Consider the following 21653-nt stretch of genomic DNA (forward strand, 5'->3'; position numbering starts at 1 on the left):
TCTTCCTTTGAATACAGATGTGATGTCTGGAGTTGTGGCAATAATCTTGCAACTATGAGAGAAAGAACAACAGAATCACACCCTGACATCAGAGTCCCTTATATCCAAATCCAGATGTCATCTTCTTCCTTTTTTTTTTTTTTTTTTTTTTTGAGACAGCACCTTACTCTGTCTCCCAGGCTGGAGTGCAGTGGTGCAGTTATAGCTCACTGCAGCCTCGACCTACCGGGCAACCCTCCTGCCTCAGCCTCCCAAGTAGCTGGGACTACAGGCATGCACCTCTAGGCCTGACTCTCATTCTTTTTATTGTTGTTGAAACTATAGAATCTATTTTCAAATTAGCCCACATAATTTTTTATTTTTTTTAGAGAAAGGGGTCTTGTTATGTTGCCAGGGATGGTCTTAAACTCCTGGCCTCAAGTGATCTTCCCACCTCGACTTCCCAAAGTGCTGAGATTACAGGCATGAGCCACCGTCCCCAGCTAGATTTCTTATGTGAGAAAATTTGCACCCCCTTGTTTAAACCTCTGTAGTTTGATTTTTCTGTTTCCTAATCCGTGTACTACCACTTAGTCTAATTCTAGTTGGTGGACCATTGAGATTTCAATTTCAGTTCTGCTTATAGGCCTGATGCTTCTCTTCTGCATAGTAAAAAGTTAGGGGCTGGGTGCAGTGGCTGACACCTGTAATCCCAGCACTTTTGGAGGCTGAGGCAGGTGGATCGCTTGAGCCCAGGACTTTGGGACCAGCCTGGGCAACATGGCGAAACCCTGTCTCTACAAAAAATACAAAAATTAGCTGGACATGGTGGTGCATGCCTATTAGTTCCAGCTACCTGGGAGGCTGAGGTGGGAGGATCACTTGAGCCTGGGGAAGTCGAGGCTGTAGTGAGCCATGATCTCGCCATTGCACTCTGGCCTGGACAACAGAGTGAGACCCTGTCTCAGAAAATAATAGTAATAATACCAGTCTGGCTAATATGGTGAAACCTCATCTGTACTAAAAATACAAAAATTGGCTGGGTGTGGTGGTGCACACCTGTAATCCCAGCAACTTGGGAGGTTGAAGCATAAGAATCTCTTGAACCTGGGAGGTGGAGGTTGCAGTGAGCCGAGCCACTGCACTCCAGCCTAGGTGACAGAGCGAGATTCCGTGTCAAAAAAAAAAAAATTAAAAAAAATTTTAAAATAATATGTCTAATTAAAAATTTAAATAAAAATTCTCCTCACATTCACTTGTTTTGGGGATGGCAATCCCACCCCCAGGAGAAGATCCTGGCTAACCTTGACCCGTCACTGGCCATCTCATTCCCTTTGCCAGTAAATGGTTTAAGAACAAGCATCTACTTGGCGTCTGGAAGCATGAGAGTGCTGTTATTTCAAACTTTCCATATTTTTCTAATTCATCATTTGAGGAAAGACAACCCTTGTTCTGAGAAAAAAAATTTAATGATTGTTTTGGCCCAAAGGAAAAGCCAAAATTCTATTTTAATATGATATTAAAAGAAAAGAACCGGCTTGGCGTAGTGGCTCACGCCTGTAATCCCAGCACTTTGGAAAGCCGAGGCGGGCAGATCACCTGAGGTCAGGAGTTTGAGACCAGCCTGACCAACATGGAGAAACCCTGTCTCTACTGAAAATACAAAATTAGCCAGGTGTGGTGGCATATGCCTGTAATCCCAGCTACTCGGGAGGCTGAGGCAGGAGAATAGCTTGAACCCGGGAGGCAGAGGTTGTGGTGAGCCGAAATCATGCCACTACACTCCAGCCTGGGCAACAAGAGTGAAACTCTGTTTCATATATATATACATACATACATACATACATACATATGCTAAAATTCCTGCAAACTAATGTTAACTTTGTCTTCCTTGCAGGCAGAATGGCAATAACATCATCTGGAGGTTATGATGATGTCATCTGGGTGGGAGGTAAATTTTTTTTTTCTCCTTACACGGGGCCCCACAGAAGGGGGTGAGGTTTGGCTCCAGGTTTGGGGGATATAGCTAAGGAAGGATGTCAGCTCTGGGCCAAGGACAGGAATGACCTATCAGATCCCCCAGGGAAGGAGCAGGACCCTGGAGCATTAATATCTGCGGCACACAATTGTGATTTCTCCGCGTTGCAATTTCCTTTCACTACCCCCATGTCTAGCTGTCCTAAGGAAAGAGCCAGATCCCTGAGGCAACCCAGAGAAGCCAAGTCTAAGATGTCAGAGGTCATGGGCAGAATCTCCCAAGGCAGCCAGCTGGCTGAGTGACAAATGACAACAAGCACAGATTTGTGGAGAGTGCAAGCATTCTTCAGAAACTCCCAAAAATACCAGTGAGGAGAAACTGGTAAGTGGACTTCCTTGAGGAGTCACGCACAGTGCAGAACAGACCACTGTCCCACGTGCTTGCAGGGACACGCTGGCCTCTAAACACTGGCCCACACAGCCCTGAGTCACACTTGCCCCTCCCTCTTGCCTACGGTCACTCCCCGGTCACAGTTGATGCTAACGAGCTTCGCCCTTCACTCCCGGGAGTTCGGCAGCTTTTGCACATTTTAAGATCACTTGAGAGTTTATAAATATGCCCTGTTTTTCTATGACCACCGCTATGGAAGAGATGAATGTGTCCTAACCTGTTTCCCATCAAAACTTGTGTTCTAACCCCAAAAGGAAAAGCAGCAATAAAAACAACCAAAACATTTTTTAAAAATAGGTTCTATAGTTTCAAAAACAATAAAAAGAATAAGAGCCAAGCCTGAAGGTGCGCGCCTGTAGTCCCAGCTACTTAGGAGGCTGAGGCAAGAGGATGGCTTCAGCTGGGGAGGTTGAGGCTGCAGTGAGCTGTGATCACACCACTGCACTCCAGCCTGGGCGACAGAGGGAGACACCGTTTGTAAAAAAAAATTTTTTTTTTTTTTTTTGAGATGGAGTCTCCCTCTGTCACCCAGGCTGGAGTGCAGTGGCGCAATCTCGGCTCACTGCAACCTCCGCCTCCCGAGTTCAAGCGTTTCTCCTGCCTCAACCTCCCGAGTAGCTGGGATTACAGGTGTATACCACCACGCCTGGCTAATTTTTGTTTTGTTTTGTTTTGTTTGTTTGTTTTTTGAGACGGAGTCGCTCTCTGTCTCCCAGGCTGGAGTGCAGTGATGCAATCTCGGCTCACTGCAAGCTCCGCCTTCCGGGTTCACGCCATTCTCCTGCCTCAGCCTCCCGAGTAGCTGGGACTACAGGCGCCCACCATCACGCCCGGCTAATTTTTTTTTTTTTTTTTATATTTGTAGTAGAGACGGGGTTTCACCGTGTTAGCCAGGATGGTCTCGATCTCCTGACCTCATGATCCTCCTGCCTTGGCCTCCCAAAGTGCTGAGATTACAGGCGTGCGCCACCGCTCCCGGCCTCCTCCAGCCCCATCTCTTCACATGCTTTTCCCACCTCAGTTATGCTGGTCTCCTTTCTGTTCCTCAAAATATGCCCAAGTCTTCCAGCCCCAGGGCCCCCGTGCTATTTCCTGCCTCTCCACCTTCTGCAAAGCTAAGGCCCATCTCCCAGGTCTCACATAAATACTGTCTTTCCCGAAAGCCTCTTCCAACCATCATCCACAAGCAGGATCCCAAACCCCTCCCATTCAACCTGACAGCCTCACATAGCTCCTGTCACCATGCATAATTTTTGCTTACTAGCAAATCAAAGAACAGAAGCAAGCCGTTTGTTTCTTTTTGTTTTGTTTTGTTTTTAGACAGAGTCTCACAAGCCTCCGTACAAAATAGAAAAGTCGATGGGATTTCAGGGAAAATGGATAATCTTCAGTTGGGGCAGTCAAGGAAGGCTTTGTGGAATCTTTGAATTAGATCTTGACATTATATCTTGACAATACTTTAAATAAATACAAATAATGTTATTTTTTTCTTAAGACTCATGCAACCGCATCTATGTAAATGAATCCTCACATAGTATTCATTCGAGTGTGAAATCAGACTTTGGGATGCTTTAAAATTTAACAATCAGGAACACTTACTCTATTTTATGGACTTGAATTTGTTGGTGGCAGGGAACAACTTGAGTGAAGGGTGGGACATGGCAGTGTGTATGTGGGGGGAAAAGGTGGCCAGCAGATAAGGGAAGCAGGGGACAGAGTATTTTGAGGGGTTAGACCTGACCAGCTATAACAGGAAATAGAGGCTCTAGATTGAAGGATAGCTACAATGGGTGTTATGGAGAAATTCCAACTGAGGTGGAAACATATAGCTGCAAAATTGGAAGAGCAGCTTATTCTAGGCAGAAAAGAAGAAAGTAAAAGGCATCTGAGGGGACAGTAAATTAATGCTTACTGATAAGTAAACAAGCCTCTGGAAGTAGAAAGGTAAAAGCATAAATTGCTTGGTCAACCACAACCGCTTGGGAGTGCTGCAGGCTTCGTGACTAAACCAAAGTCTGTCCCTGAAGCTCCCTCTTCCGGCAGAAATAAACACTGCACACTAAGCTGGCTGACTCCTTTAATTAAATGGCGTTTGCCAATCTCTAAACAGTATACCTGTATGGGAGTCATAACTGTAATATCTTGGTGAGGGTTTTGTTGTGCTTTCAGGCAAACCATAAAAGGAACACTAATTTAAATAAATACAAACAATGTTATTTTGTTCTTAGGATTCATGCAACCACATCTATGTAAGTGAATCCTTACATGGTATTCATTCAAGTGTGAAACCAAACTTTGGGATGCTTTAAAATTTAACAATCAGGAACAAACAACAACAAAAAAATGTTAGAACTCTGTCAAACTATAAAAATATAAAGTGAAATAGCACAGTGCAGACAGACTGTACAGACCAGTGTGCTACCTTTCATGTAAAGGGGAATTACATATATTATATATATAATTTTTTTTATTTATGTACATACAGTACTCACTGTATATGCATAAAGTCTGCAAGTACATGCTGGGGGGAAGGGGTGGATGGGAGACGAGGATGGAAGTTTTTTTGTTGTTTTTTTTTTTTTGGAGAGCGAGTCTCGCTCTGTCACTCAGGCTGGAGGGCAGTGGCACCATCTCAGCTCACTGCAACTTCCACCTCCCAGGTTCAAGAGATTCTCCTGCCTCAGCCTCCCGAATAGCTGGGACTACAGGTGTGCATCACCACGCCTAGCTAATTTTTGTATTTTTATTAGAGATGAGGTTTTGCTACATATATATATATATATATATATATATACATATATATATATATATATATACCAGGCTGGTCTGGAACTCCTGACCTCAGGTTGATCTGCCCACCTCGGCCTCCCAAAGTGCTGGGATTACAGATGTGAGTGGCCTGGAAGATTTTTTATTATATACTGTTTTAAAGTTTTTAAGTAGTTGAAACACATGAAGACATCACCTCAAAAAGTTATATTAACAATTCAAAAATACGCACATTAAGGATTAATTTTTTTGAAAAATTTAAAAATTGAGAAATATCATGGGACAGTAATAATCATGAATAATTATAAAAATAAGTGCTGGCCAGGCGCCGTGGCTCAAGCCTATAATCCCAGCACTTTGGGAGGCCGAGGCAGGCGGATCACAAGGTCAGGAGATCAAGGCCATCCTGGCTAACACGGTGAAACCCCGTCTCTACTAAAAATACAAAAAAAATCAGCCAGGCTTGGTAGCGGGTGCCTGTAGTCCCAGCTACACGGGAGACTGAGGCAGGAGGATGGCGTGAACCCGGGAGGTGGAGCTTGCAGTGAGCCGAGATCGCGCCACTGCACTCCAGCCTAGGCGACACAGAGAGACTCCATCTCAAAAAGAAAAAGTAGTTATCCCTGGAAAGTAAAATTGAGTAGGAACTTAAATGGGTTACTATCACGTTTTTGACTTTATAAACCTACACACAAACACACAAAATGTGTATGTATTTAATTACAAACAATAAGAGACCTGGCGTGGTGCCTCACACCTGTAATCTCAGCACTTTGGGAGGCACAGGCAGGAGAATCACTTGAGGCCAGGAGTTTGAGACCAACCTAGGCAACAAGCGAAATCCCCTTTTTCTTTTTTTTCCTGAGACGGAGTCTTGCTCTTGTTGCCCAGGCTGGAATGCAGTGACACAATCTCGGCTCACTGCAACCTCCACACCCCGGGTTCAAGCGATTCTCCTGCCTCAGCCTCCCGAGTAGCTGGGATTACAGGCGCCTACCAACACACCCAGCTATTTTTTGTATATTTTGTATATTTAGTAGAGATGGGATTTTGCCATGTTGGCCAGCATGGTCTCGAACTCCTGACCTCAGGTGATCCGCCCACCTGGGCCTCCCAAAGTGCTGGGATTACAGGCGTGAGCCACCGCACCCTGCCTGAAATCCCCTACTTTTAAAAAAGGTAAGTAAGTGTATTTTTTTTTCTCTGGGAGGGACCACACATGGAAATTTCACTTTCTACATCACTAATTTTATGAATGTGCTTATGGTTGCTCTATACTGCTTTTCAAAATTTTTCTAGTACCTATGCTTGTAATTCGGAATTTCTCATTGAACTTGATAGAAGCACTTTAGTTCAAGGGGCCAAGTGTTCTTCAGTGAGTTTTCAAGTGAGCATCCTCACCTCTACAACATTCACACAGCTTTATTAAATAGACTTATGTTCGCTCACGCCAAAATCCTGCCGGCTCTGCACAATGCTGTTAACACCATTACGACCCAGTTCCCACATCCCACATCTTCAACAGCTTTAGCAGCCATGGCCTTTCTTGCACTTGACTTGATGCAGCTTTAAAGTTTTCAAAAAGCACCTGACACTGATTTGTCAACGTTGCCATGCCTGACACCAAGCATACATCTTTAAGACACTATTCAAGGTATTTTTTCCTTACATTAAGGTCATCCAGATTTCAATGGGCACTAAAATTAACAGAAACTTGCATACTAACTGGAAGTGATCGCCTGCCTAGTAGTGGTTGAGTTTGTTGGGTTCTTGTAACGTTTCCTGATTCACATGCTCACTTGCATGGGAAGGTCATGGAAATTATACATTGGATGCACTCATAATGAAAACTCACAATGGATTTCCTTAAGATTTATGAATTTCTCAAATTTTAGTCCAGTAACCCTAACCCTAAAGCTAAAACTGGTTTAAGCCACCCTTAACTGCTTTACAATTGCTAGGGACAACATGAAATTATTCCACAGCAGAAGTTGTTCATGAATGCCCTAAAACTTGAGGGGAGAGAGGAGGGAGTGATTCTCCTTGGGAAAAACATTCCAAGGCCTTTAATGGGCCTCTGGATGACTGCCTGGTGTCCACCCTTGTACTAAACCAGTTTCCCTGCAACTTCCACCTTTGGTTCTAGTCGACATTAACACCTTACCAGGACCATTCGATTGGGCAAATGCTACCATACACTTGGACAAATCCAGAGGTCAATCGTTTCCCCCACTGGTTAGGTTACATGCCAATCCCCCACCTGCAGTCACATAAAATGTGACATTTTATCAGCAAGAACTGTTTCAAAAAATTGTTTCAAGAGCGCAATTGTTTCAAGGAATAGCTCATTCTCTAACCACTAATTCCTTTTCTACACCTTGGTAGCTATGCCTTTTCTTACCTGCCACATCCTCTTAAAATCTGATCCCATGACTGTCTGTGCAGCTCCACGTGCATTGATACAGACCTACGTACTGTTACCACCCCATCATTCCCACCTTTTAAAATTCCTTCCTCTTTCCTGGTGTTCCAGTAATTCTCCCGTTGTTACCTCACACATCACCCACAAACCACTATTTTTAAAAGTTAACTTAGAGGTAAATCTACACATGTAAAATACTTCCATCTCCCAATAATTTTTTTTTTGTCTTGCTGTCCCCCCCAGCTGGAGTACAGTGGCAATATCTCAGATCACTGCAACCTCCGCTTCGTAGCAGGTTCAAGATTCTCCTGCCTCAGCCTCCCATGTAAGCTGGAATCACAGGCACTCACTGCCACACCTGCCTTTTTTGTATTTTCAGTAGGCATAGGGTTTCACCACGTTGACCAAGCTGGTCTTGAAGCCGGCTTTTATTTGCACCCACCTTCTACAGTTCATACTATATTAAGGCCACCCCCTTCACTGACATTTCACCATTACCACAGGTACATTTGTAGACCGAAAACCTTGATCCCCTTCACCCAGTCTAATGCAAAATAACTTAAAAAAAAAAAAACACCAATTGGGAATGCAACAACTTTATTGAAAGGAAAGTGCAATGAAATTTGTTGAAATCTTAAAAGGGGAAACTTAGACACCCCCCCTTAAGCGCAGGACCAAGTGCAGAGTGGACTCTTTCTGGATGTTGTAGTCAGACAGGGTGCGTCCATCTTCCAGCTGTTTCCCAGCAAAGATCAACCTCTGCTGGTCAGGAGGAATGCCTTCCTTGTCTTGGATCTTTGCCTTGACATTCTCGATGGTGTCACTGGGCTCCACCTCGAGGGTGATGGTCTTGCCTGTCAGGGTCTTCACGAAGATCTGCATCCCACCTCTGAGACGGAGCACCAGGTGCAGGGTGGACTCTTTCTGGATGTTGTAGTCAGACAGGGTACGACCATCTTCCAGCTGCTTTCCGGCAAAGATCAACCTCTGCTGGTCAGGAGGGATGCCTTCCTTGTCCTGGATCTTTGCCTTGACATTCTCAATGGTGTCACTGGGCTCGACCTCGAGGGTGATGGTCTTGCCAGTGAGTGTCTTCACGAAGATCTGCATCCCACCTCTGAGACGGAGCACCAGGTGCAGGGTGGACTCTTTCTGGATGTTGTAGTCAGACAGGGTACGACCATCTTCCAGCTGTTTCCCGGCAAAAATCAACCTCTGCTGGTCAGGAGGGATGCCTTCCTTATCTTGGATCTTTGCCTTGACATTCTCAATGGTGTCACTGGGCTCCACCTCGAGGGTGATGGTCTTACCAGTCAGGGTCTTCACGAAGATCTGCATCCCACCTCTGAGACGGAGCACCAGGTGCAGGGTAGACTCTTTCTGGATGTTGTAGTCAGACAGGGTGCGACCATCTTCCAGCTGCTTTCCGGCAAAGATCAACCTCTGCTGGTCAGGAGGGATGCCTTCCTTGTCTTGGATCTTTGCTTTGACATTCTCGATGGTGTCACTGGGCTCGACCTCAAGGGTGATAGTCTTGCCAGTGAGTGTCTTCACGAAGATCTGCATCCCACCTCTGAGACGGAGCACCAGGTGCAGAGTGGACTCTTTCTGGATGTTGTAGTCAGACAGGGTGCGACCATCTTCCAGCTGTTTCCCAGCAAAGATCAACCTCTGCTGGTCAGGAGGAATGCCTTCCTTGTCTTGGATCTTTGCCTTGACGTTCTCAATAGTGTCACTAGGCTCCACCTCGAGAGTGATGGTCTTACCAGTCAGGGTCTTCACGAAGATCTGCATCCCACCTCTGAGACGAAGCACCAGGTGCAGGGTAGACTCTTTCTGGATGTTGTAGTCAGAGAGGGTGCGTCCATCTTCCAGCTGCTTTCCCGCAAAGATCAACCTTTGCTGATCAGGAGGAATGCCCTCCTTGTCCTGGATCTTTGCTTTGACATTCTCAATGGTATCACTGGGCTCTACCTCAAGGGTAATGGTCTTGCCAGTCAGGGTCTTCACGAAGATCTGCATCCCACCTCTGAGACGGAGCACCAGGTGCAGAGTAGACTCTTTCTGGATGTTGTAGTCAGACAGGGTGCGACCATCTTCCAGCTGTTTTCCGGCAAAGATCAACCTCTGCTGGTCAGGAGGAATGCCCTCCTTGTCCTGGATCTTTGCCTTGACGTTCTCAATAGTGTCACTAGGCTCGACCTCAAGAGTGATGGTCTTGCCAGTCAGGGTCTTCACGAAGATCTGCATCCCACCTCTGAGACGGAGCACCAGGTGCAGGGTAGACTCTTTCTGGATGTTGTAATCAGACAGGGTGCGACCATCTTCCAGCTGCTTTCCCGCAAAGATCAACCTCTGCTGGTCAGGAGGAATGCCTTCCTTGTCTTGGATCTTTGCCTTGACGTTCTCGATGGTGTCACTGGGCTCCACCTCGAGGGTGATGGTCTTACCAGTCAGGGTCTTCACGAAGATCTGCATCCCACCTCTGAGACGGAGCACCAGGTGCAGGGTAGACTCTTTCTGGATGTTGTAATCAGACAGGGTGCGACCATCTTCCAGCTGCTTTCCGGCAAAGATCAACCTCTGCTGGTCAGGAGGAATGCCTTCCTTGTCTTGGATCTTTGCCTTGACATTCTCAATGGTGTCACTGGGCTCCACCTCGAGGGTGATGGTCTTGCCAGTCAGGGTCTTCACGAAGATCTGCATCCCACCTCTGAGACGGAGCACCAGGTGCAGGGTGGACTCTTTCTGGATGTTGTAATCAGACAGGGTGCGACCATCTTCCAGCTGCTTTCCGGCAAAGATCAACCTCTGCTGGTCAGGAGGGATGCCTTCCTTATCTTGGATCTTTGCCTTGACATTCTCGATGGTGTCACTGGGCTCCACCTCGAGGGTGATGGTCTTACCAGTCAGAGTCTTCACGAAGATCTGCATTGTCTAACAAAAAAGCCAAAAACCGCCAGGATTTAGCAGACAATTTACTAGTCTTCCTAACACTGAAAATTATATATTGACCCAAATGATTACATTTTAAAAGGTGCCTAAGAAACTTCACAAAATATACTCGCCAACCACGAACGCATAGTTCAAAACCGAAGCTTCAACTACTTAAGAACATAGGTACATAAAACTGACCAAAAAAACTGACGCCTCATTTATCCCTCCCCCTCACCAGAGGTCCGGTACCTGTCGATTCAGGAGAGCCTACCCTAGGCCCGAACCCTGCGTCCTGCGACGGAGAAAAGCCTACTGCACACCTACCGGCAGGTGGCCCCACCCAACATTATGAGCCAACAGAACGGGTGACGTCACGACACGACAAGGGCGCGCGCTCCCCAAGGTACGGGTGCACTGCCCAGCGGCACCGCCATAACTGCCTCCCCCGCAACAGACGACAAACGGAGTTCTCCAGTCAGTGACAAACTTCACGTCAGGGTCCCCAGATGGTGCCCCAGCCCATCTCACCCGAATAAGAGCTTTCCCGCATTAGCGAAGGCCTCAAGGCCTTGGGTTCTTGCCGCCCACCATGCCTCCCACCTTGTTTCAACGACCTCACAGACCGCCTCACAAGCGTCTTCCATTCAAGGCTCGGGAACAGCCGCCATTTTGCTGCGCTCCCCCCAACCCCCAGCTCAGGGCCACCTTGCTCGCGGACCCAGACTACAGCCCTCGGCGGTCTCTCGACACGTCTCCATCCCACCGAGCGGCCCAACGGCCACGAAAGCCCCGGCCAGCCCAGCAGCCCGCTACTCACCAAGTGGCGATTACAGCGACCGACAAGCAACAACTGCCACCCAAATCCCGGCTGCAACGGAACTAGCTGCGCCACACCCGGCGCGTCCTTATATAGTCATCGGCGTTCACCGTCCCACGGAGATCCCTCCGCAGAATCGCCGAGAAGGGACTACTTTTCCTCCCCTGTTCTGCTCTCTAGAAAGAAAACCAGTGCCCTAGAGTCACCCAAGTCCCGTCCTAAAATGTCCTTCTGCTGATACTGGGGTTCTAAGCCGAGTCTTATGGGCAGCGGGCCGCCGTCCTGAGCGTCCGGGCGGAAGGATCAGGACGCTCGCTGCGCCCTGCGACAGTGACGTGACACGCTCGCCGTGAGGAGGGGGGTGCCCGCGGGAGGCGCCAAAACCCGGCGCGGAGTCCGCTGCACCCGGAACGGGTGGGCGGCCCGCGTTCTCTAGCCGCGGCCCCGGGGCCCCGCGGCCCCTCCCCTTAGCCCCCGCGGTCCCCTCGGGTCGCGAACCCCGCGTTCGGCGGACGTAGGGCGCGGACCGAGCGCCTTCCGCAGAGTCGGGGTCTCCCTCCCCTCCCTCGTGACCCGCTCTGGCCCACCCTGCGAGACGGACGGGTCTTTATTTTTGGGTCACATTTGGGGTAATGACGGGGCTTCCTTTGCTCAGCCCCCTTCAACCTCCCTGAGCCTCCCAGGCCGGTCGCGGGGGCTCCCGGAGCCGCGCCCATCCCCCGCTGCGGGCCGCGGGACAAGGACAATGACTAGGCAGATCTCAGGGCGGGCGTGGCCCTAAAGCTGGGGAACGCTCGAGAACTTTCCAGGGGAGACACTGCAGAGGAGCTGGGTGTCCAGGTTAAAATTGGAAAAGAGAGGCGGAAACCCCACACAGTTTTATTTTAGCTGGAACCCAAGGCTGAGTGAACGACATCCTTCTAGACTGTTCTTTCACCTTCCTGTACGTTCTGAGGGCCGGGTATGGAAAGGTCCTACTTGGTGCCAACAGGGAGGCATGGAAATTTCTCTGGTTTCAATGGGTACGATTATTGTAATCAGGATCCATTCAATAATCGGACCCATTTAAACCGGAGATTTTAAAAGACAGGAATAGAATCCCAGCCCTATTTCAGTGCAGGGTAGGGTGTCAAATATGAAGTGTAATTCTACAGGGCAATTCTATTTTGATAAAAGAAGTGGGGAGAAAAGAATCACCAGCCAGCTTTTTAAATTTTTACCACAACCTATTTTGTGATCTCTGCGTGTCATTTCTTCAGTATATTTTTAAAATGTTTTAAAATATACGAACATGGTGAGATTTTTAAAATGTGTCTTTTTAAAGTGTATAGTGAAAAGTCTCCCTCACGCCATTTCCCAGCCACTGTTCCTTCTGGACTCTTCTACAAATAGTCCCTGTTTCTACAAATATCTTGGAGATAGGGAGGCTATTTTGATTTCTACCCTTGAAAGCTTCAAAAAAAGAGAAAAAGAGGCTACCAACTGAAAAATATTTTGCCATTAGGAAAAGGCTGCATTCTTGTTTTAAGTTATGAACATTACATTATTTAAACGGCATACTTAAAATATGCATCAAAACAAAATGAACCTGCTATATATTTTCTATGGTAACCCATGTGTGTATTTATGAAAATCCAAGATCTGTGCATTGTTCAAAACAGACTTTGACATCTCTAATTTTTAACATTTTAAAGAGAATGAATTCATGTGTTACTGGGAAATTAAAACGAATAATAAAAGTGTCATTTTCCAGGATTGGCAGGATACCCCAGTGATTTCCAATACACATTTCTGCAAAGTTTTTGTTTTTTGTTTTTCCCCTAGATTTCGGGAAGGAGTTTTGAAAGGATTAAAAAGCTGAGATTCTTTCTGAGGTGACCAGGCCTGACTTTCAACCACGCCCTGGTTGCTTTTGGCTGTTACTCTGCTGCAAGCCTTGTGATTCATGTTGTTTAAAGGCTGAGTCACCAGCTTTGTGACATAGCTTTTTTCAGAATCCAAAAGGTACAGAGAAAAAACAGCCCTGACTGCAAAGGCAGGGGAGGGAGAGGAGGACAGGAGGAGGAAAAAGGAAGAAGAGGGGATGAGGGTAGGGTGGGTAATGGGCCAAAGGTTAGCTATAAAGAGAAACCAATGTTGTCTCTAGCAGAAAAAAAATATTGAAAACATCCCAGCATTCCCTGACTTAAATGGTTATTGAAGCAAACAGACATCAACCTTTCTCCAAAGTCACTGAGGTGACAGGGAAGGGAAAAGAAAATGGCCTCCCAAAACACAGGTGTCTGATGTTTCTCTAGAACAATGGTTCTCAGCAAGGAGTGATTTGCCCTTCAGGGGACATTTGGCAATATCTGGAGATATTCTTGGTTGTCACAACTCAGGGGAGGTTAGGGGGTGCTACTACTAATACTAGCACTGTTGGTAGACACCAGGGATGCCACTGAACATTCTGTGAGGGACAGTCCCCCACAACAAAGAATTATCAGACCCAAAATGTTAATAGTGCTGAAATTAAGAAACCGTGTCCTACAAAGGATTTTTGTTGTTGCAACAACTGCTTTTCTATTTTCCGAAAGGGTTCCCAAAGTCTAAATGTCCCACTTGGACTCAGGAGTCAGGTATCAAGTCACGCTCTTAAAACCTAAACCCTGCTGACCTAGAATGCGATGTGCTAGAATGTGCGAGAATCGGGATGAGTCACTGGATCCGTTTTCAGTTCGTTCCACCCACAGATCCGTCCTTTGCAGGCGCCCCAGAAAAGACTGCTTCAGAGCTGGCACCAATGGAGAAGGGACAGAGGCCCAGCAACAGGGCGGGATTGGCAGGCGGAAGGAAGCATGTGATGAGCTGAGTTCACAAAGGGCCAGGGTGCTGGGCTGCAGCTGGGGAGGGCGGGGGTGGATCGGCGCCTGCTCCTCCGTCTTCCTTTCTCCCCTCCCCCTAAGGATTCAGTTCCCCCTTCTGAAAGTCACCACCTTGTATGTGACTTAATCCAGCCCCATGAAACTGTCTGAGAGCATGAGTGGGGGTCAACAAACTTGTTTCCCCCAAGAAAAAGGGTGGAATCAGAGAGGGGGTGGGAAGGGTTTGTCTTGCTTTGTCATCGTTTATATAACCATAAAAGGTTGTCCAGGACGCCTGCAGGTTAGAGGCCTGGCAAACAGGAAGAAAAAAAAACCCTAGGGAATGTGTTGTTCTTCCTGTTTCTACTTGTGCTGTATAACTGTGTGGTGGAACACAAACCGCTCCAGCTTAAAAATAACCCATTCATCTCAGCAGTCAAAAGTGAACTTAAGAGCTAGTCTCCAATTTGCCTACTTTAGGAACATTAGGAAGTTATTTAACCTATTTGGGCTTTGTGTCGTTGTTTGGTTTTGTCTTAAAATTGTGGCAAAATGAACATTAGGAAGTTATTTAACCTATTTGGGCTTTGTGTCGTTGTTTGGTTTTGTCTTAAAATTGTGGCAAAATACACATAAAATTTACCATTCTTAAGTGTACATTTCTGTAGCATGAAGTACATTCAGTGTTGTGCGTCAGCCATCACCACCAAGCCATTTCTGGAACTCTTTTCGTCTTGCAAAACAAACTCTGTCCCCATGAAAAACTAACTCCCCATTTCTCCCTCCCACCAGCCCCTGGCATCCACCATTCTACTTTTTGTCTCTATGAATTTGACTACTCATGTGACCTCATATAAGCTTCGTTAAAGGGTAAAATAAAATTTAATAGTTGAAAAAGCACTTTTTTCAAAGAGTATATCTAAGAAGCTCCAATTCCTAACACCAGCCTTTAACAATAACAACTCCCTGCGGTATTTTTTTTCCTTGTCATGCACTAGTAGAAATATTTGGCTTTGTTTCTTTGTTTTTTGAAAGAATATCTCGCTCTGTCATGCAGTGGTATGATCACGGCTCACTCTGCAGCCTGGACGTTCCGGCTTAGGTGATCCTCCCACCTCAGCCTCATGTGTAGGTAGGACTACAGGTATGCGCCACCACACCTAATTTTTGCATTTTTTGTAGAGAGGAGGGTTTCACACTTTGGGAGGCTGAGGCCGGTGGATCACCTGAAGTCAGGTGTTCGAGACCAACCTGGCCAACATGCTGAAACTCCATCTCTACTAAAAATACAAAAATTATCAGGCGTGGTAGCTCATGCCTGTAATCCCAGCTACTCCAGAGGCTGAGGCAGGAGAATCACTTGAGCCCTGGAGGCAGAGGTTGCAGTGAATTGAGATTGTGCCACTGCACTCCAGCCTGGGTGACAGAGTGAGACTCTGTCTCCAAAAAATAAAATAAGAGATGGGGGTTTCACCATGTTGCCCAGGCTGGTGGTGAACTCCTGGGCTCAAGTGATCCTCCTGCCCTGGCCTCCCACAGTGCTGGGAATACAGACGTGAGCTAATGTGCCTGGCTGAAATATTTAATTATAAGGTACAAAGTAATGTCATATAAGTGGGGGTCATAGTAAGAAATAAAAAATAAAAATAAAAAAATTGAAAAACATAGCCAGGCGTGGTGGCCTACACGTGTAATCCCAGCATTTTGGGAGGCCAACGTGGGAGGGTCACTTCAGCCCAGGAGTTAAAGACCAGCCTGAGCTACATGATGAAACCCTGTCTCTACCAAAACAAACAAACAAAAATTAGCCAGGCGGTGGTGCATGCCTGTAGTTCCAGCAGCTCAGGAGGATGAGGTGGGAGGATCGCTTAAGCCCAGGAGTTTGAGGCTGCAGTGAGCTTTGATTGCACTACAGCACTCCAGCCTGGGCAACAGAAACAGACCCTGTCTCAAGAAAAATAAATAAATACATACATACATACATAAACAAAAGAAGAAACAAAGTAAAACAGAAGTGAAACTGCCTTTGCAAAAGTCATAACAGAAAATTATTACAGTGAAAGAGATCTGACCTCACTGACTCCGTCTTGCGTCTAACCTCCAAACTGTCTTTATTCATTCCCCGGTGTAGGCTGAACTGACTTTGGAAGAGCTTAGTTTATAGTTTAATTTTGAAACAAAGGTGATAACAGCCTTTTCCTAAAACAAGCCCCCTTCCTGCCTGCGCACTAGACTGCTTTGCAGGACTAACAAATTGGCCACAAGATTAGAAATTATGGTTTAGGAGTCACGCAGCTGGAGACTGCAAGATTCTGTCCGTGCTCAAATTGCTCCTGAGGATAACATCACTATTGTAAAACCTAAGACCAGTGCTTGACATATTTTGCATACTCTGCACTCAGTGGGCCAACTGACACCACCCAGATTGATAAACTGGCTCATCTGGTCTTGTGGCCCCCACCTAGGAACTGACTCAGGGCAAAGGGACAGCTTCGACTCCCTGTGATTTCATCTCCGACCCAACCAATCAGTACTCCCGATTTCCCGACCTGCTTACCCACCAAATTATCCTTCAAAACTCCAATCCCTGAGTTTTCAGGGAGACTGATTTGAGTAATAGTAAAACTCCCATCTCTCACACTGCCAGCTGTGTGTGAATTAAACGTTCTCTATTATGGCAGGGCGAGGTGGCTCGCGCCTGTAATCTCAGCACTTCGGGAGGCTGAGGTGGGTGGATCACAGTTTCCCTGTCTTAATAAATGGGCTCTGTCTAGGCAGCGGGCAAGGAGAAACTGTTGGGCAGTTACAGAAGCATGTAAGTTTTGTATTAGGCCTGATGACTTCAGAAATTATCTTCAACGTTTTTCCCCTAAAACCTTGTTGACATTTAGGGAGAAATAACCTTTCCTGAAGCTCATTAGAAATAAGCTGTCACCAATGCGTCACCACCTAACTGGTGAGTCAGTTCGCAAGTTTCAGTTTCCTCATCTCAAAAATGAAAGCTCTAGATCTAGGATTAGACGCTTTTACCATTTAAAACATGAAGTCAAGTCAAATGAAAGAAAGGGGCTGACAGGTGAGGAATTCATTATAATTGCAAAGAACTGTACCACAGAATGCAGCCGAATCCCTTCTTTCATTCTTATTATTATTTAGAGAGCTGGGACCTGGTTAAACTTTTAAAAATATAATTTATTTTTATGTATTTATTTTTGCCTAAAGATCATTCATGCAAGTAAATCAATCTCCCCTCCCCTTCCCCTCCCCCTCCCCTTCTCCTTCCCCTTCCGCTTCCCCTTTCCTTTCCTTTCCTTTCCTTTCCGAGCCAAGGTCTCCCTTTGTTGCCCAGGCTGCTTTCAAACTCCTGGCCTCAAGCAATTCTCCTGCCTCATGCCTCCCAAAGTGCTGGGATTACAGGCCTGAGCCACCATCTTTTGCTTTCAATGACAAAATCCAGAAACACAGTGGAGGTGGAAGCAACTCCATCTTGGTTGCTAATCCGCCAAGGTAACTTCTGATTAATGCCTCTTCCAGGAAGGTCTCTAAGATTTCTACTTTACTGTTACCATAAATTCTGCCCTTAGAAAAGAACAACCTAGATCATAAATCCTTCCCTTATGCAGATTCACATAACATTCTTGCCTTGCTTGAGGGGTCAACTTCAATTGTCCTACATATTCCTTCCCTATGGTATAGAAGCCCTGGGTTGGGGGTTATGGCGCAGCAAACCTTATATCCTCTGATGACCACCCTGAGACTATGGCTTCTGTTGGTAAGTCCCTGATAAATGTTTTTTCCTGAGAAACTGGGTTTGTCAGCCCCTTTCTTTGGCCTCTCAGCTCCCTTGGCCTTTGGAGTAGGTTTGCATAGGCCTGCTCACCCCGGAACACAGTGTATGAATATAAATGTAAATAGCACGTGCATTACAGCCATGGAGAGGTGTTGCTGAGGAAGCAGAGAGCAAAGCCCCGCTGGGATGCGAGTTTGCTTTTGGGTTCCTCCCATGCAAATGAGGTGGTTCGTGGCAGTGCAGAGGAGGAGTGAGATGGGAAACAGGGGGGCCCAGACCTTCCAGCAACTTACACATTTGCCCCCTGATGGGCAAGAATGCGTCAACAGCCCTCGAGGCCAGTGCAGTGCAATCACAGTGGCACGAGATGTGGTGTACACTCCCCAAATGATCATCCTGCTCACTTTTGCTGTGGTTTCAATCATCGAGTCAGGTTTTGCCTTAACACTTTTCTGCTGATTACTCCCATCAGCCTCTTCTAACTCATGTGCATTTGAAACATTAGAGATTTCAGAATGGGAAGATCACGCCTGGTGTGAAAATCTGAGCTCCAAGTAGTGCCTGGAATCATAACACTTATAATAATCACATCCATGGCACTTTAATGATAAAGAACCATGGACCAAAATGAATAGAGAAATCAGCAAAACTACATTGGAGATGCCGGGGATCGAACCCGGGGCCTCATACATGCAAAGCATGCGCTCTACCACTGAGCTACATCCCCCTCCCTTTTATGGAGTTGCTTTTGGAGGTCCTTGCTATACTCTATTCTTAAAGGCATTTTTCCTGTTTCCATGTGTTTCATTTTTATTTTTGGTTTTTATTGTTTCAACACATACCAATTGTGCACATTTATGAGGTGTGGTGTGATGTTGTGATCTATGTACACAATTTGTAATGTTCAAATCAGGGCAATGACCACATCCATCCCTTCAAACATGTATCATTTCTTTGTGTTGGGAGACATTAAAAATCCACACTTCAGCTATTTGAAAACGTACAATAAGTTGTTGTATTCACCCCGTAGGGACACTGGAACTTATTCCTCCTATTTAGCTGTACTTTTGTATCCAGTAACCCCCCTTTGGCTATTCCCACCTCCCCCCACCTTCACTACCTGCAGTAACCACTATTCTCTCTGTGAGACCAACTATTTCAGCTTCCGCATGTGAGTGAGATCATGCAGTATTTATCTTTCTGTGCCCGGCTTATTTCACTTTATGTAATGTCCCCCAAACTTAACCATGTTTTTGTTTTTGTTTCATAGAGGAAAAATGACAGGATTTCATTTTGTTTTGTATTTTTTTAAGGTCGGATAGTATTCTATCGCGTATGTACACATTTTCTCTATCCATGTATCTGTTGACGGACACATCTAGGCACTTGTGAATAAAGCTGCAATACACACGGGAGTGCGAGAGGCTTTTAGTTTTTGGTTGGTTGGTTTGTTTTGAGATAGAGTTTGGCTCCGTCGCCCAGGCTGGAGTGCAGTGGCATGATCTGGGCTCACTGCAACCTCCGCCTCCTGGGTTCAAGCGATTCTCCTGCCTCAGCCTCCCGAGTAGCTGGGACTACAGGTGTGCACCACCACACCTGCTAATTTCTGTATTTTTAGTAGAGATGGGGGTTTCAGCATATTGGCCAGGCTGGTCTCGAACTCCTGACCTCAGGTGATCCACCTGCCTCGGCCTCCCAAAGTGCTGGGATTATAGGCATGAGCCACTGCGCCCAGCCAAGGATATTTTCTAAATTAAACTTTTGTGTGTTTAAGTGAGTGTTAGAGTTTAGCAAAACCACAACAACAACAAAAAATTGTTTTATGTTTCCCAAGTAGGTTAGCTCTTCATAACCTTGCAACTGAAATTCTAGCGGATACCAGAACCAAGGAACAAATGTAAACTAACCCATTATTAAATGCTCCTCTTCACAGACAGAAGAGAAGAGAAGGAATATCGAGTTTCTTTCCAATAAATAAGGACATTGGCTTGGTTGTACCTTCACCCAGAAACCTCTGATTTCTCATCCTTTAAAACTATACCAACCTTCAGTGACTTTGAGGTTTGCATATCAGCTGGAAGACATTTTTTCCTCCCAAAAGAACTATTATGGCCGTGCGCCATGGCTCATGCCTGTAATCCCAGCACTTTGAGAGGCTGAGGTCGGCAGATCACTTGAGGCCAGGAGTTTGAGACCAGCCTGGCCAACATGGCGTGAACCCCGTCTCTACCAAAAATGCAAAAAATTAGCCGGATGTGGTGGCAAGCGCTTGTAGTCCCAGCTACTCAGGAGGCTAAGGCGAGAGGATTTTTGGAGCCCAGGAGGCAGTGGTTGCAGTAAGCCAAGATCACCCCACAGCACTCCAGCCTGGGAGACAGAGGGAGACCACATCTTAAAAAAAAAAAAAAAAAAAAAAAAAACCATCTGAATATAAAAATGAGCAAACTGAAAAGAAACAGATCCACTTCCCAGAATGAGGGCTTCGGCTTGGAGGAAGGAGTCTCTTTACAATTGCCCACCGAAAAGAGCCATTCTTTTTGTTTGTTTGTTTTGTTTGTTTTTTGTTTGCTTTTTTGAGACCGAGTCTCGCTATGTCGCCCAGGCTAGAGTGCAGTGGCGGGATCTTGGCTCACTGCAGCCACTGCGTCCCGGGTTCAAACGATTCTCCTGCCTCAGGCTCCTGAGTAGCTGGGATTACAGGCGTGCACCACTACGCCCAGCTAATTTTTGTATTTTTAGTAGAGACGGAGTTTCACCATGTTGGTCAGGCTAGTCTCAAACTCCTGACTTCGTGATCCGCCCCCTGCCCCCCACCGCCTGCCCCGGCCTCCCAAAGTGCTGGGATTACAGGCGTGAGCCACCGTACCGGCCCTAAGAGCCATTCTTTAACTGTGAATTTGCATCTCTCTTCCAGAGGGTTTCTTAAGCACACCAGGGGAGAGAAGTCACAATGTTTGGTGTCCTTCAGGTCATCGAAAAGCTGTTCCTTGGGGAAAGAATGGGTGAGAAGCTAGGAGAGGGCAGAAAACTGAAGGCTATACCCCTTTCCATCAACCTTGAGATTTCTTGGCTGGAGATAGACACTTATTGTGATAAGGAAAGCTTGCATCAAAAATGTCCTGCCACCTCCTTCTCCATCGTTCCCTGACAGCTGCTGGCACCTGAAACTCTTCCTAGCCAAAGGCCATGCAGAATTGTCAGAAAAGTTAGTAGCCTGGGGGCAAGAAGTGCCGCCACAGCAGCTGTGATTGCATCACCTAACCTCTAGGCCTCATCTGTGAAAGAGATTTCAATGTACCTACCTCATCTGGTTGTTGTGACAATTTAATGAGTTACACATAAAACATGTATAATAGTGTCTGGTAGAAAGCACAGGCTCTGGGCTGGGTGCAGTGGCTCAGGTCCGTAATCCCAGTGCTTTAGGAGGCCGAGGTGGGAGGATTGCTTGAGCCCAGGCGCTCAAGACCTGCCTGGGAAACACAGTGAGACACCCCACCCCACCCCCACTCAGGAGGCTGAGGCAGGAGGATCTCTTTAGTCTGGGAGGTCAAGACTGCAGTGAGTTGAGATTGCACCACTGCACTCCAGCCTGGGCGAAAGAGCAAGACCCTCTCTCAAAATTAAATAAATAAATAAGGCCAGGTGCACTGGCTCGCAACTGTAATCCC

The 21653-nt window shown here is 46.5% G+C and overlaps 1 protein-coding gene and 1 non-coding gene across 3 annotated transcripts; both read right to left on the reverse strand.

Moving 5' to 3' along the window:
* Positions 1 to 8178: 8178 nt before the first annotated feature.
* On the reverse strand, positions 8179 to 15818 carry UBC (ubiquitin C). Of its 2 annotated transcripts, none has more exons than XM_054443260.2 (2): positions 11353 to 15818; positions 8179 to 10535 (listed from the first exon to the last, which is right to left on the reverse strand). In XM_054443260.2, the coding sequence occupies exon 2, from the start codon at positions 10530 to 10532 to the stop codon at positions 8247 to 8249; it is 2286 nt and encodes a 761-aa protein (XP_054299235.1). In that variant the 5' UTR covers positions 10533 to 10535; positions 11353 to 15818; the 3' UTR covers positions 8179 to 8246. The 2 variants fall into 2 exon arrangements, with proteins under 2 accessions (XP_054299235.1, XP_054299236.1); XM_054443261.1 differs by having other exon boundaries at positions 10785 to 11905.
* Positions 15819 to 18640: 2822 nt separating this feature from the next.
* On the reverse strand, positions 18641 to 18712 carry TRNAA-UGC (transfer RNA alanine (anticodon UGC)). The gene has a single exon. It is a non-coding gene; the product is annotated as a tRNA-Ala (tRNA).
* Between the last annotated feature and the right edge of the window lie 2941 nt (positions 18713 to 21653).

The sequence above is a fragment of the Pongo pygmaeus genome, chromosome 10, assembly GCF_028885625.2.
Source record: "Pongo pygmaeus isolate AG05252 chromosome 10, NHGRI_mPonPyg2-v2.0_pri, whole genome shotgun sequence".
Classification (NCBI taxonomy): domain Eukaryota; kingdom Metazoa; phylum Chordata; class Mammalia; order Primates; family Hominidae; genus Pongo; species Pongo pygmaeus.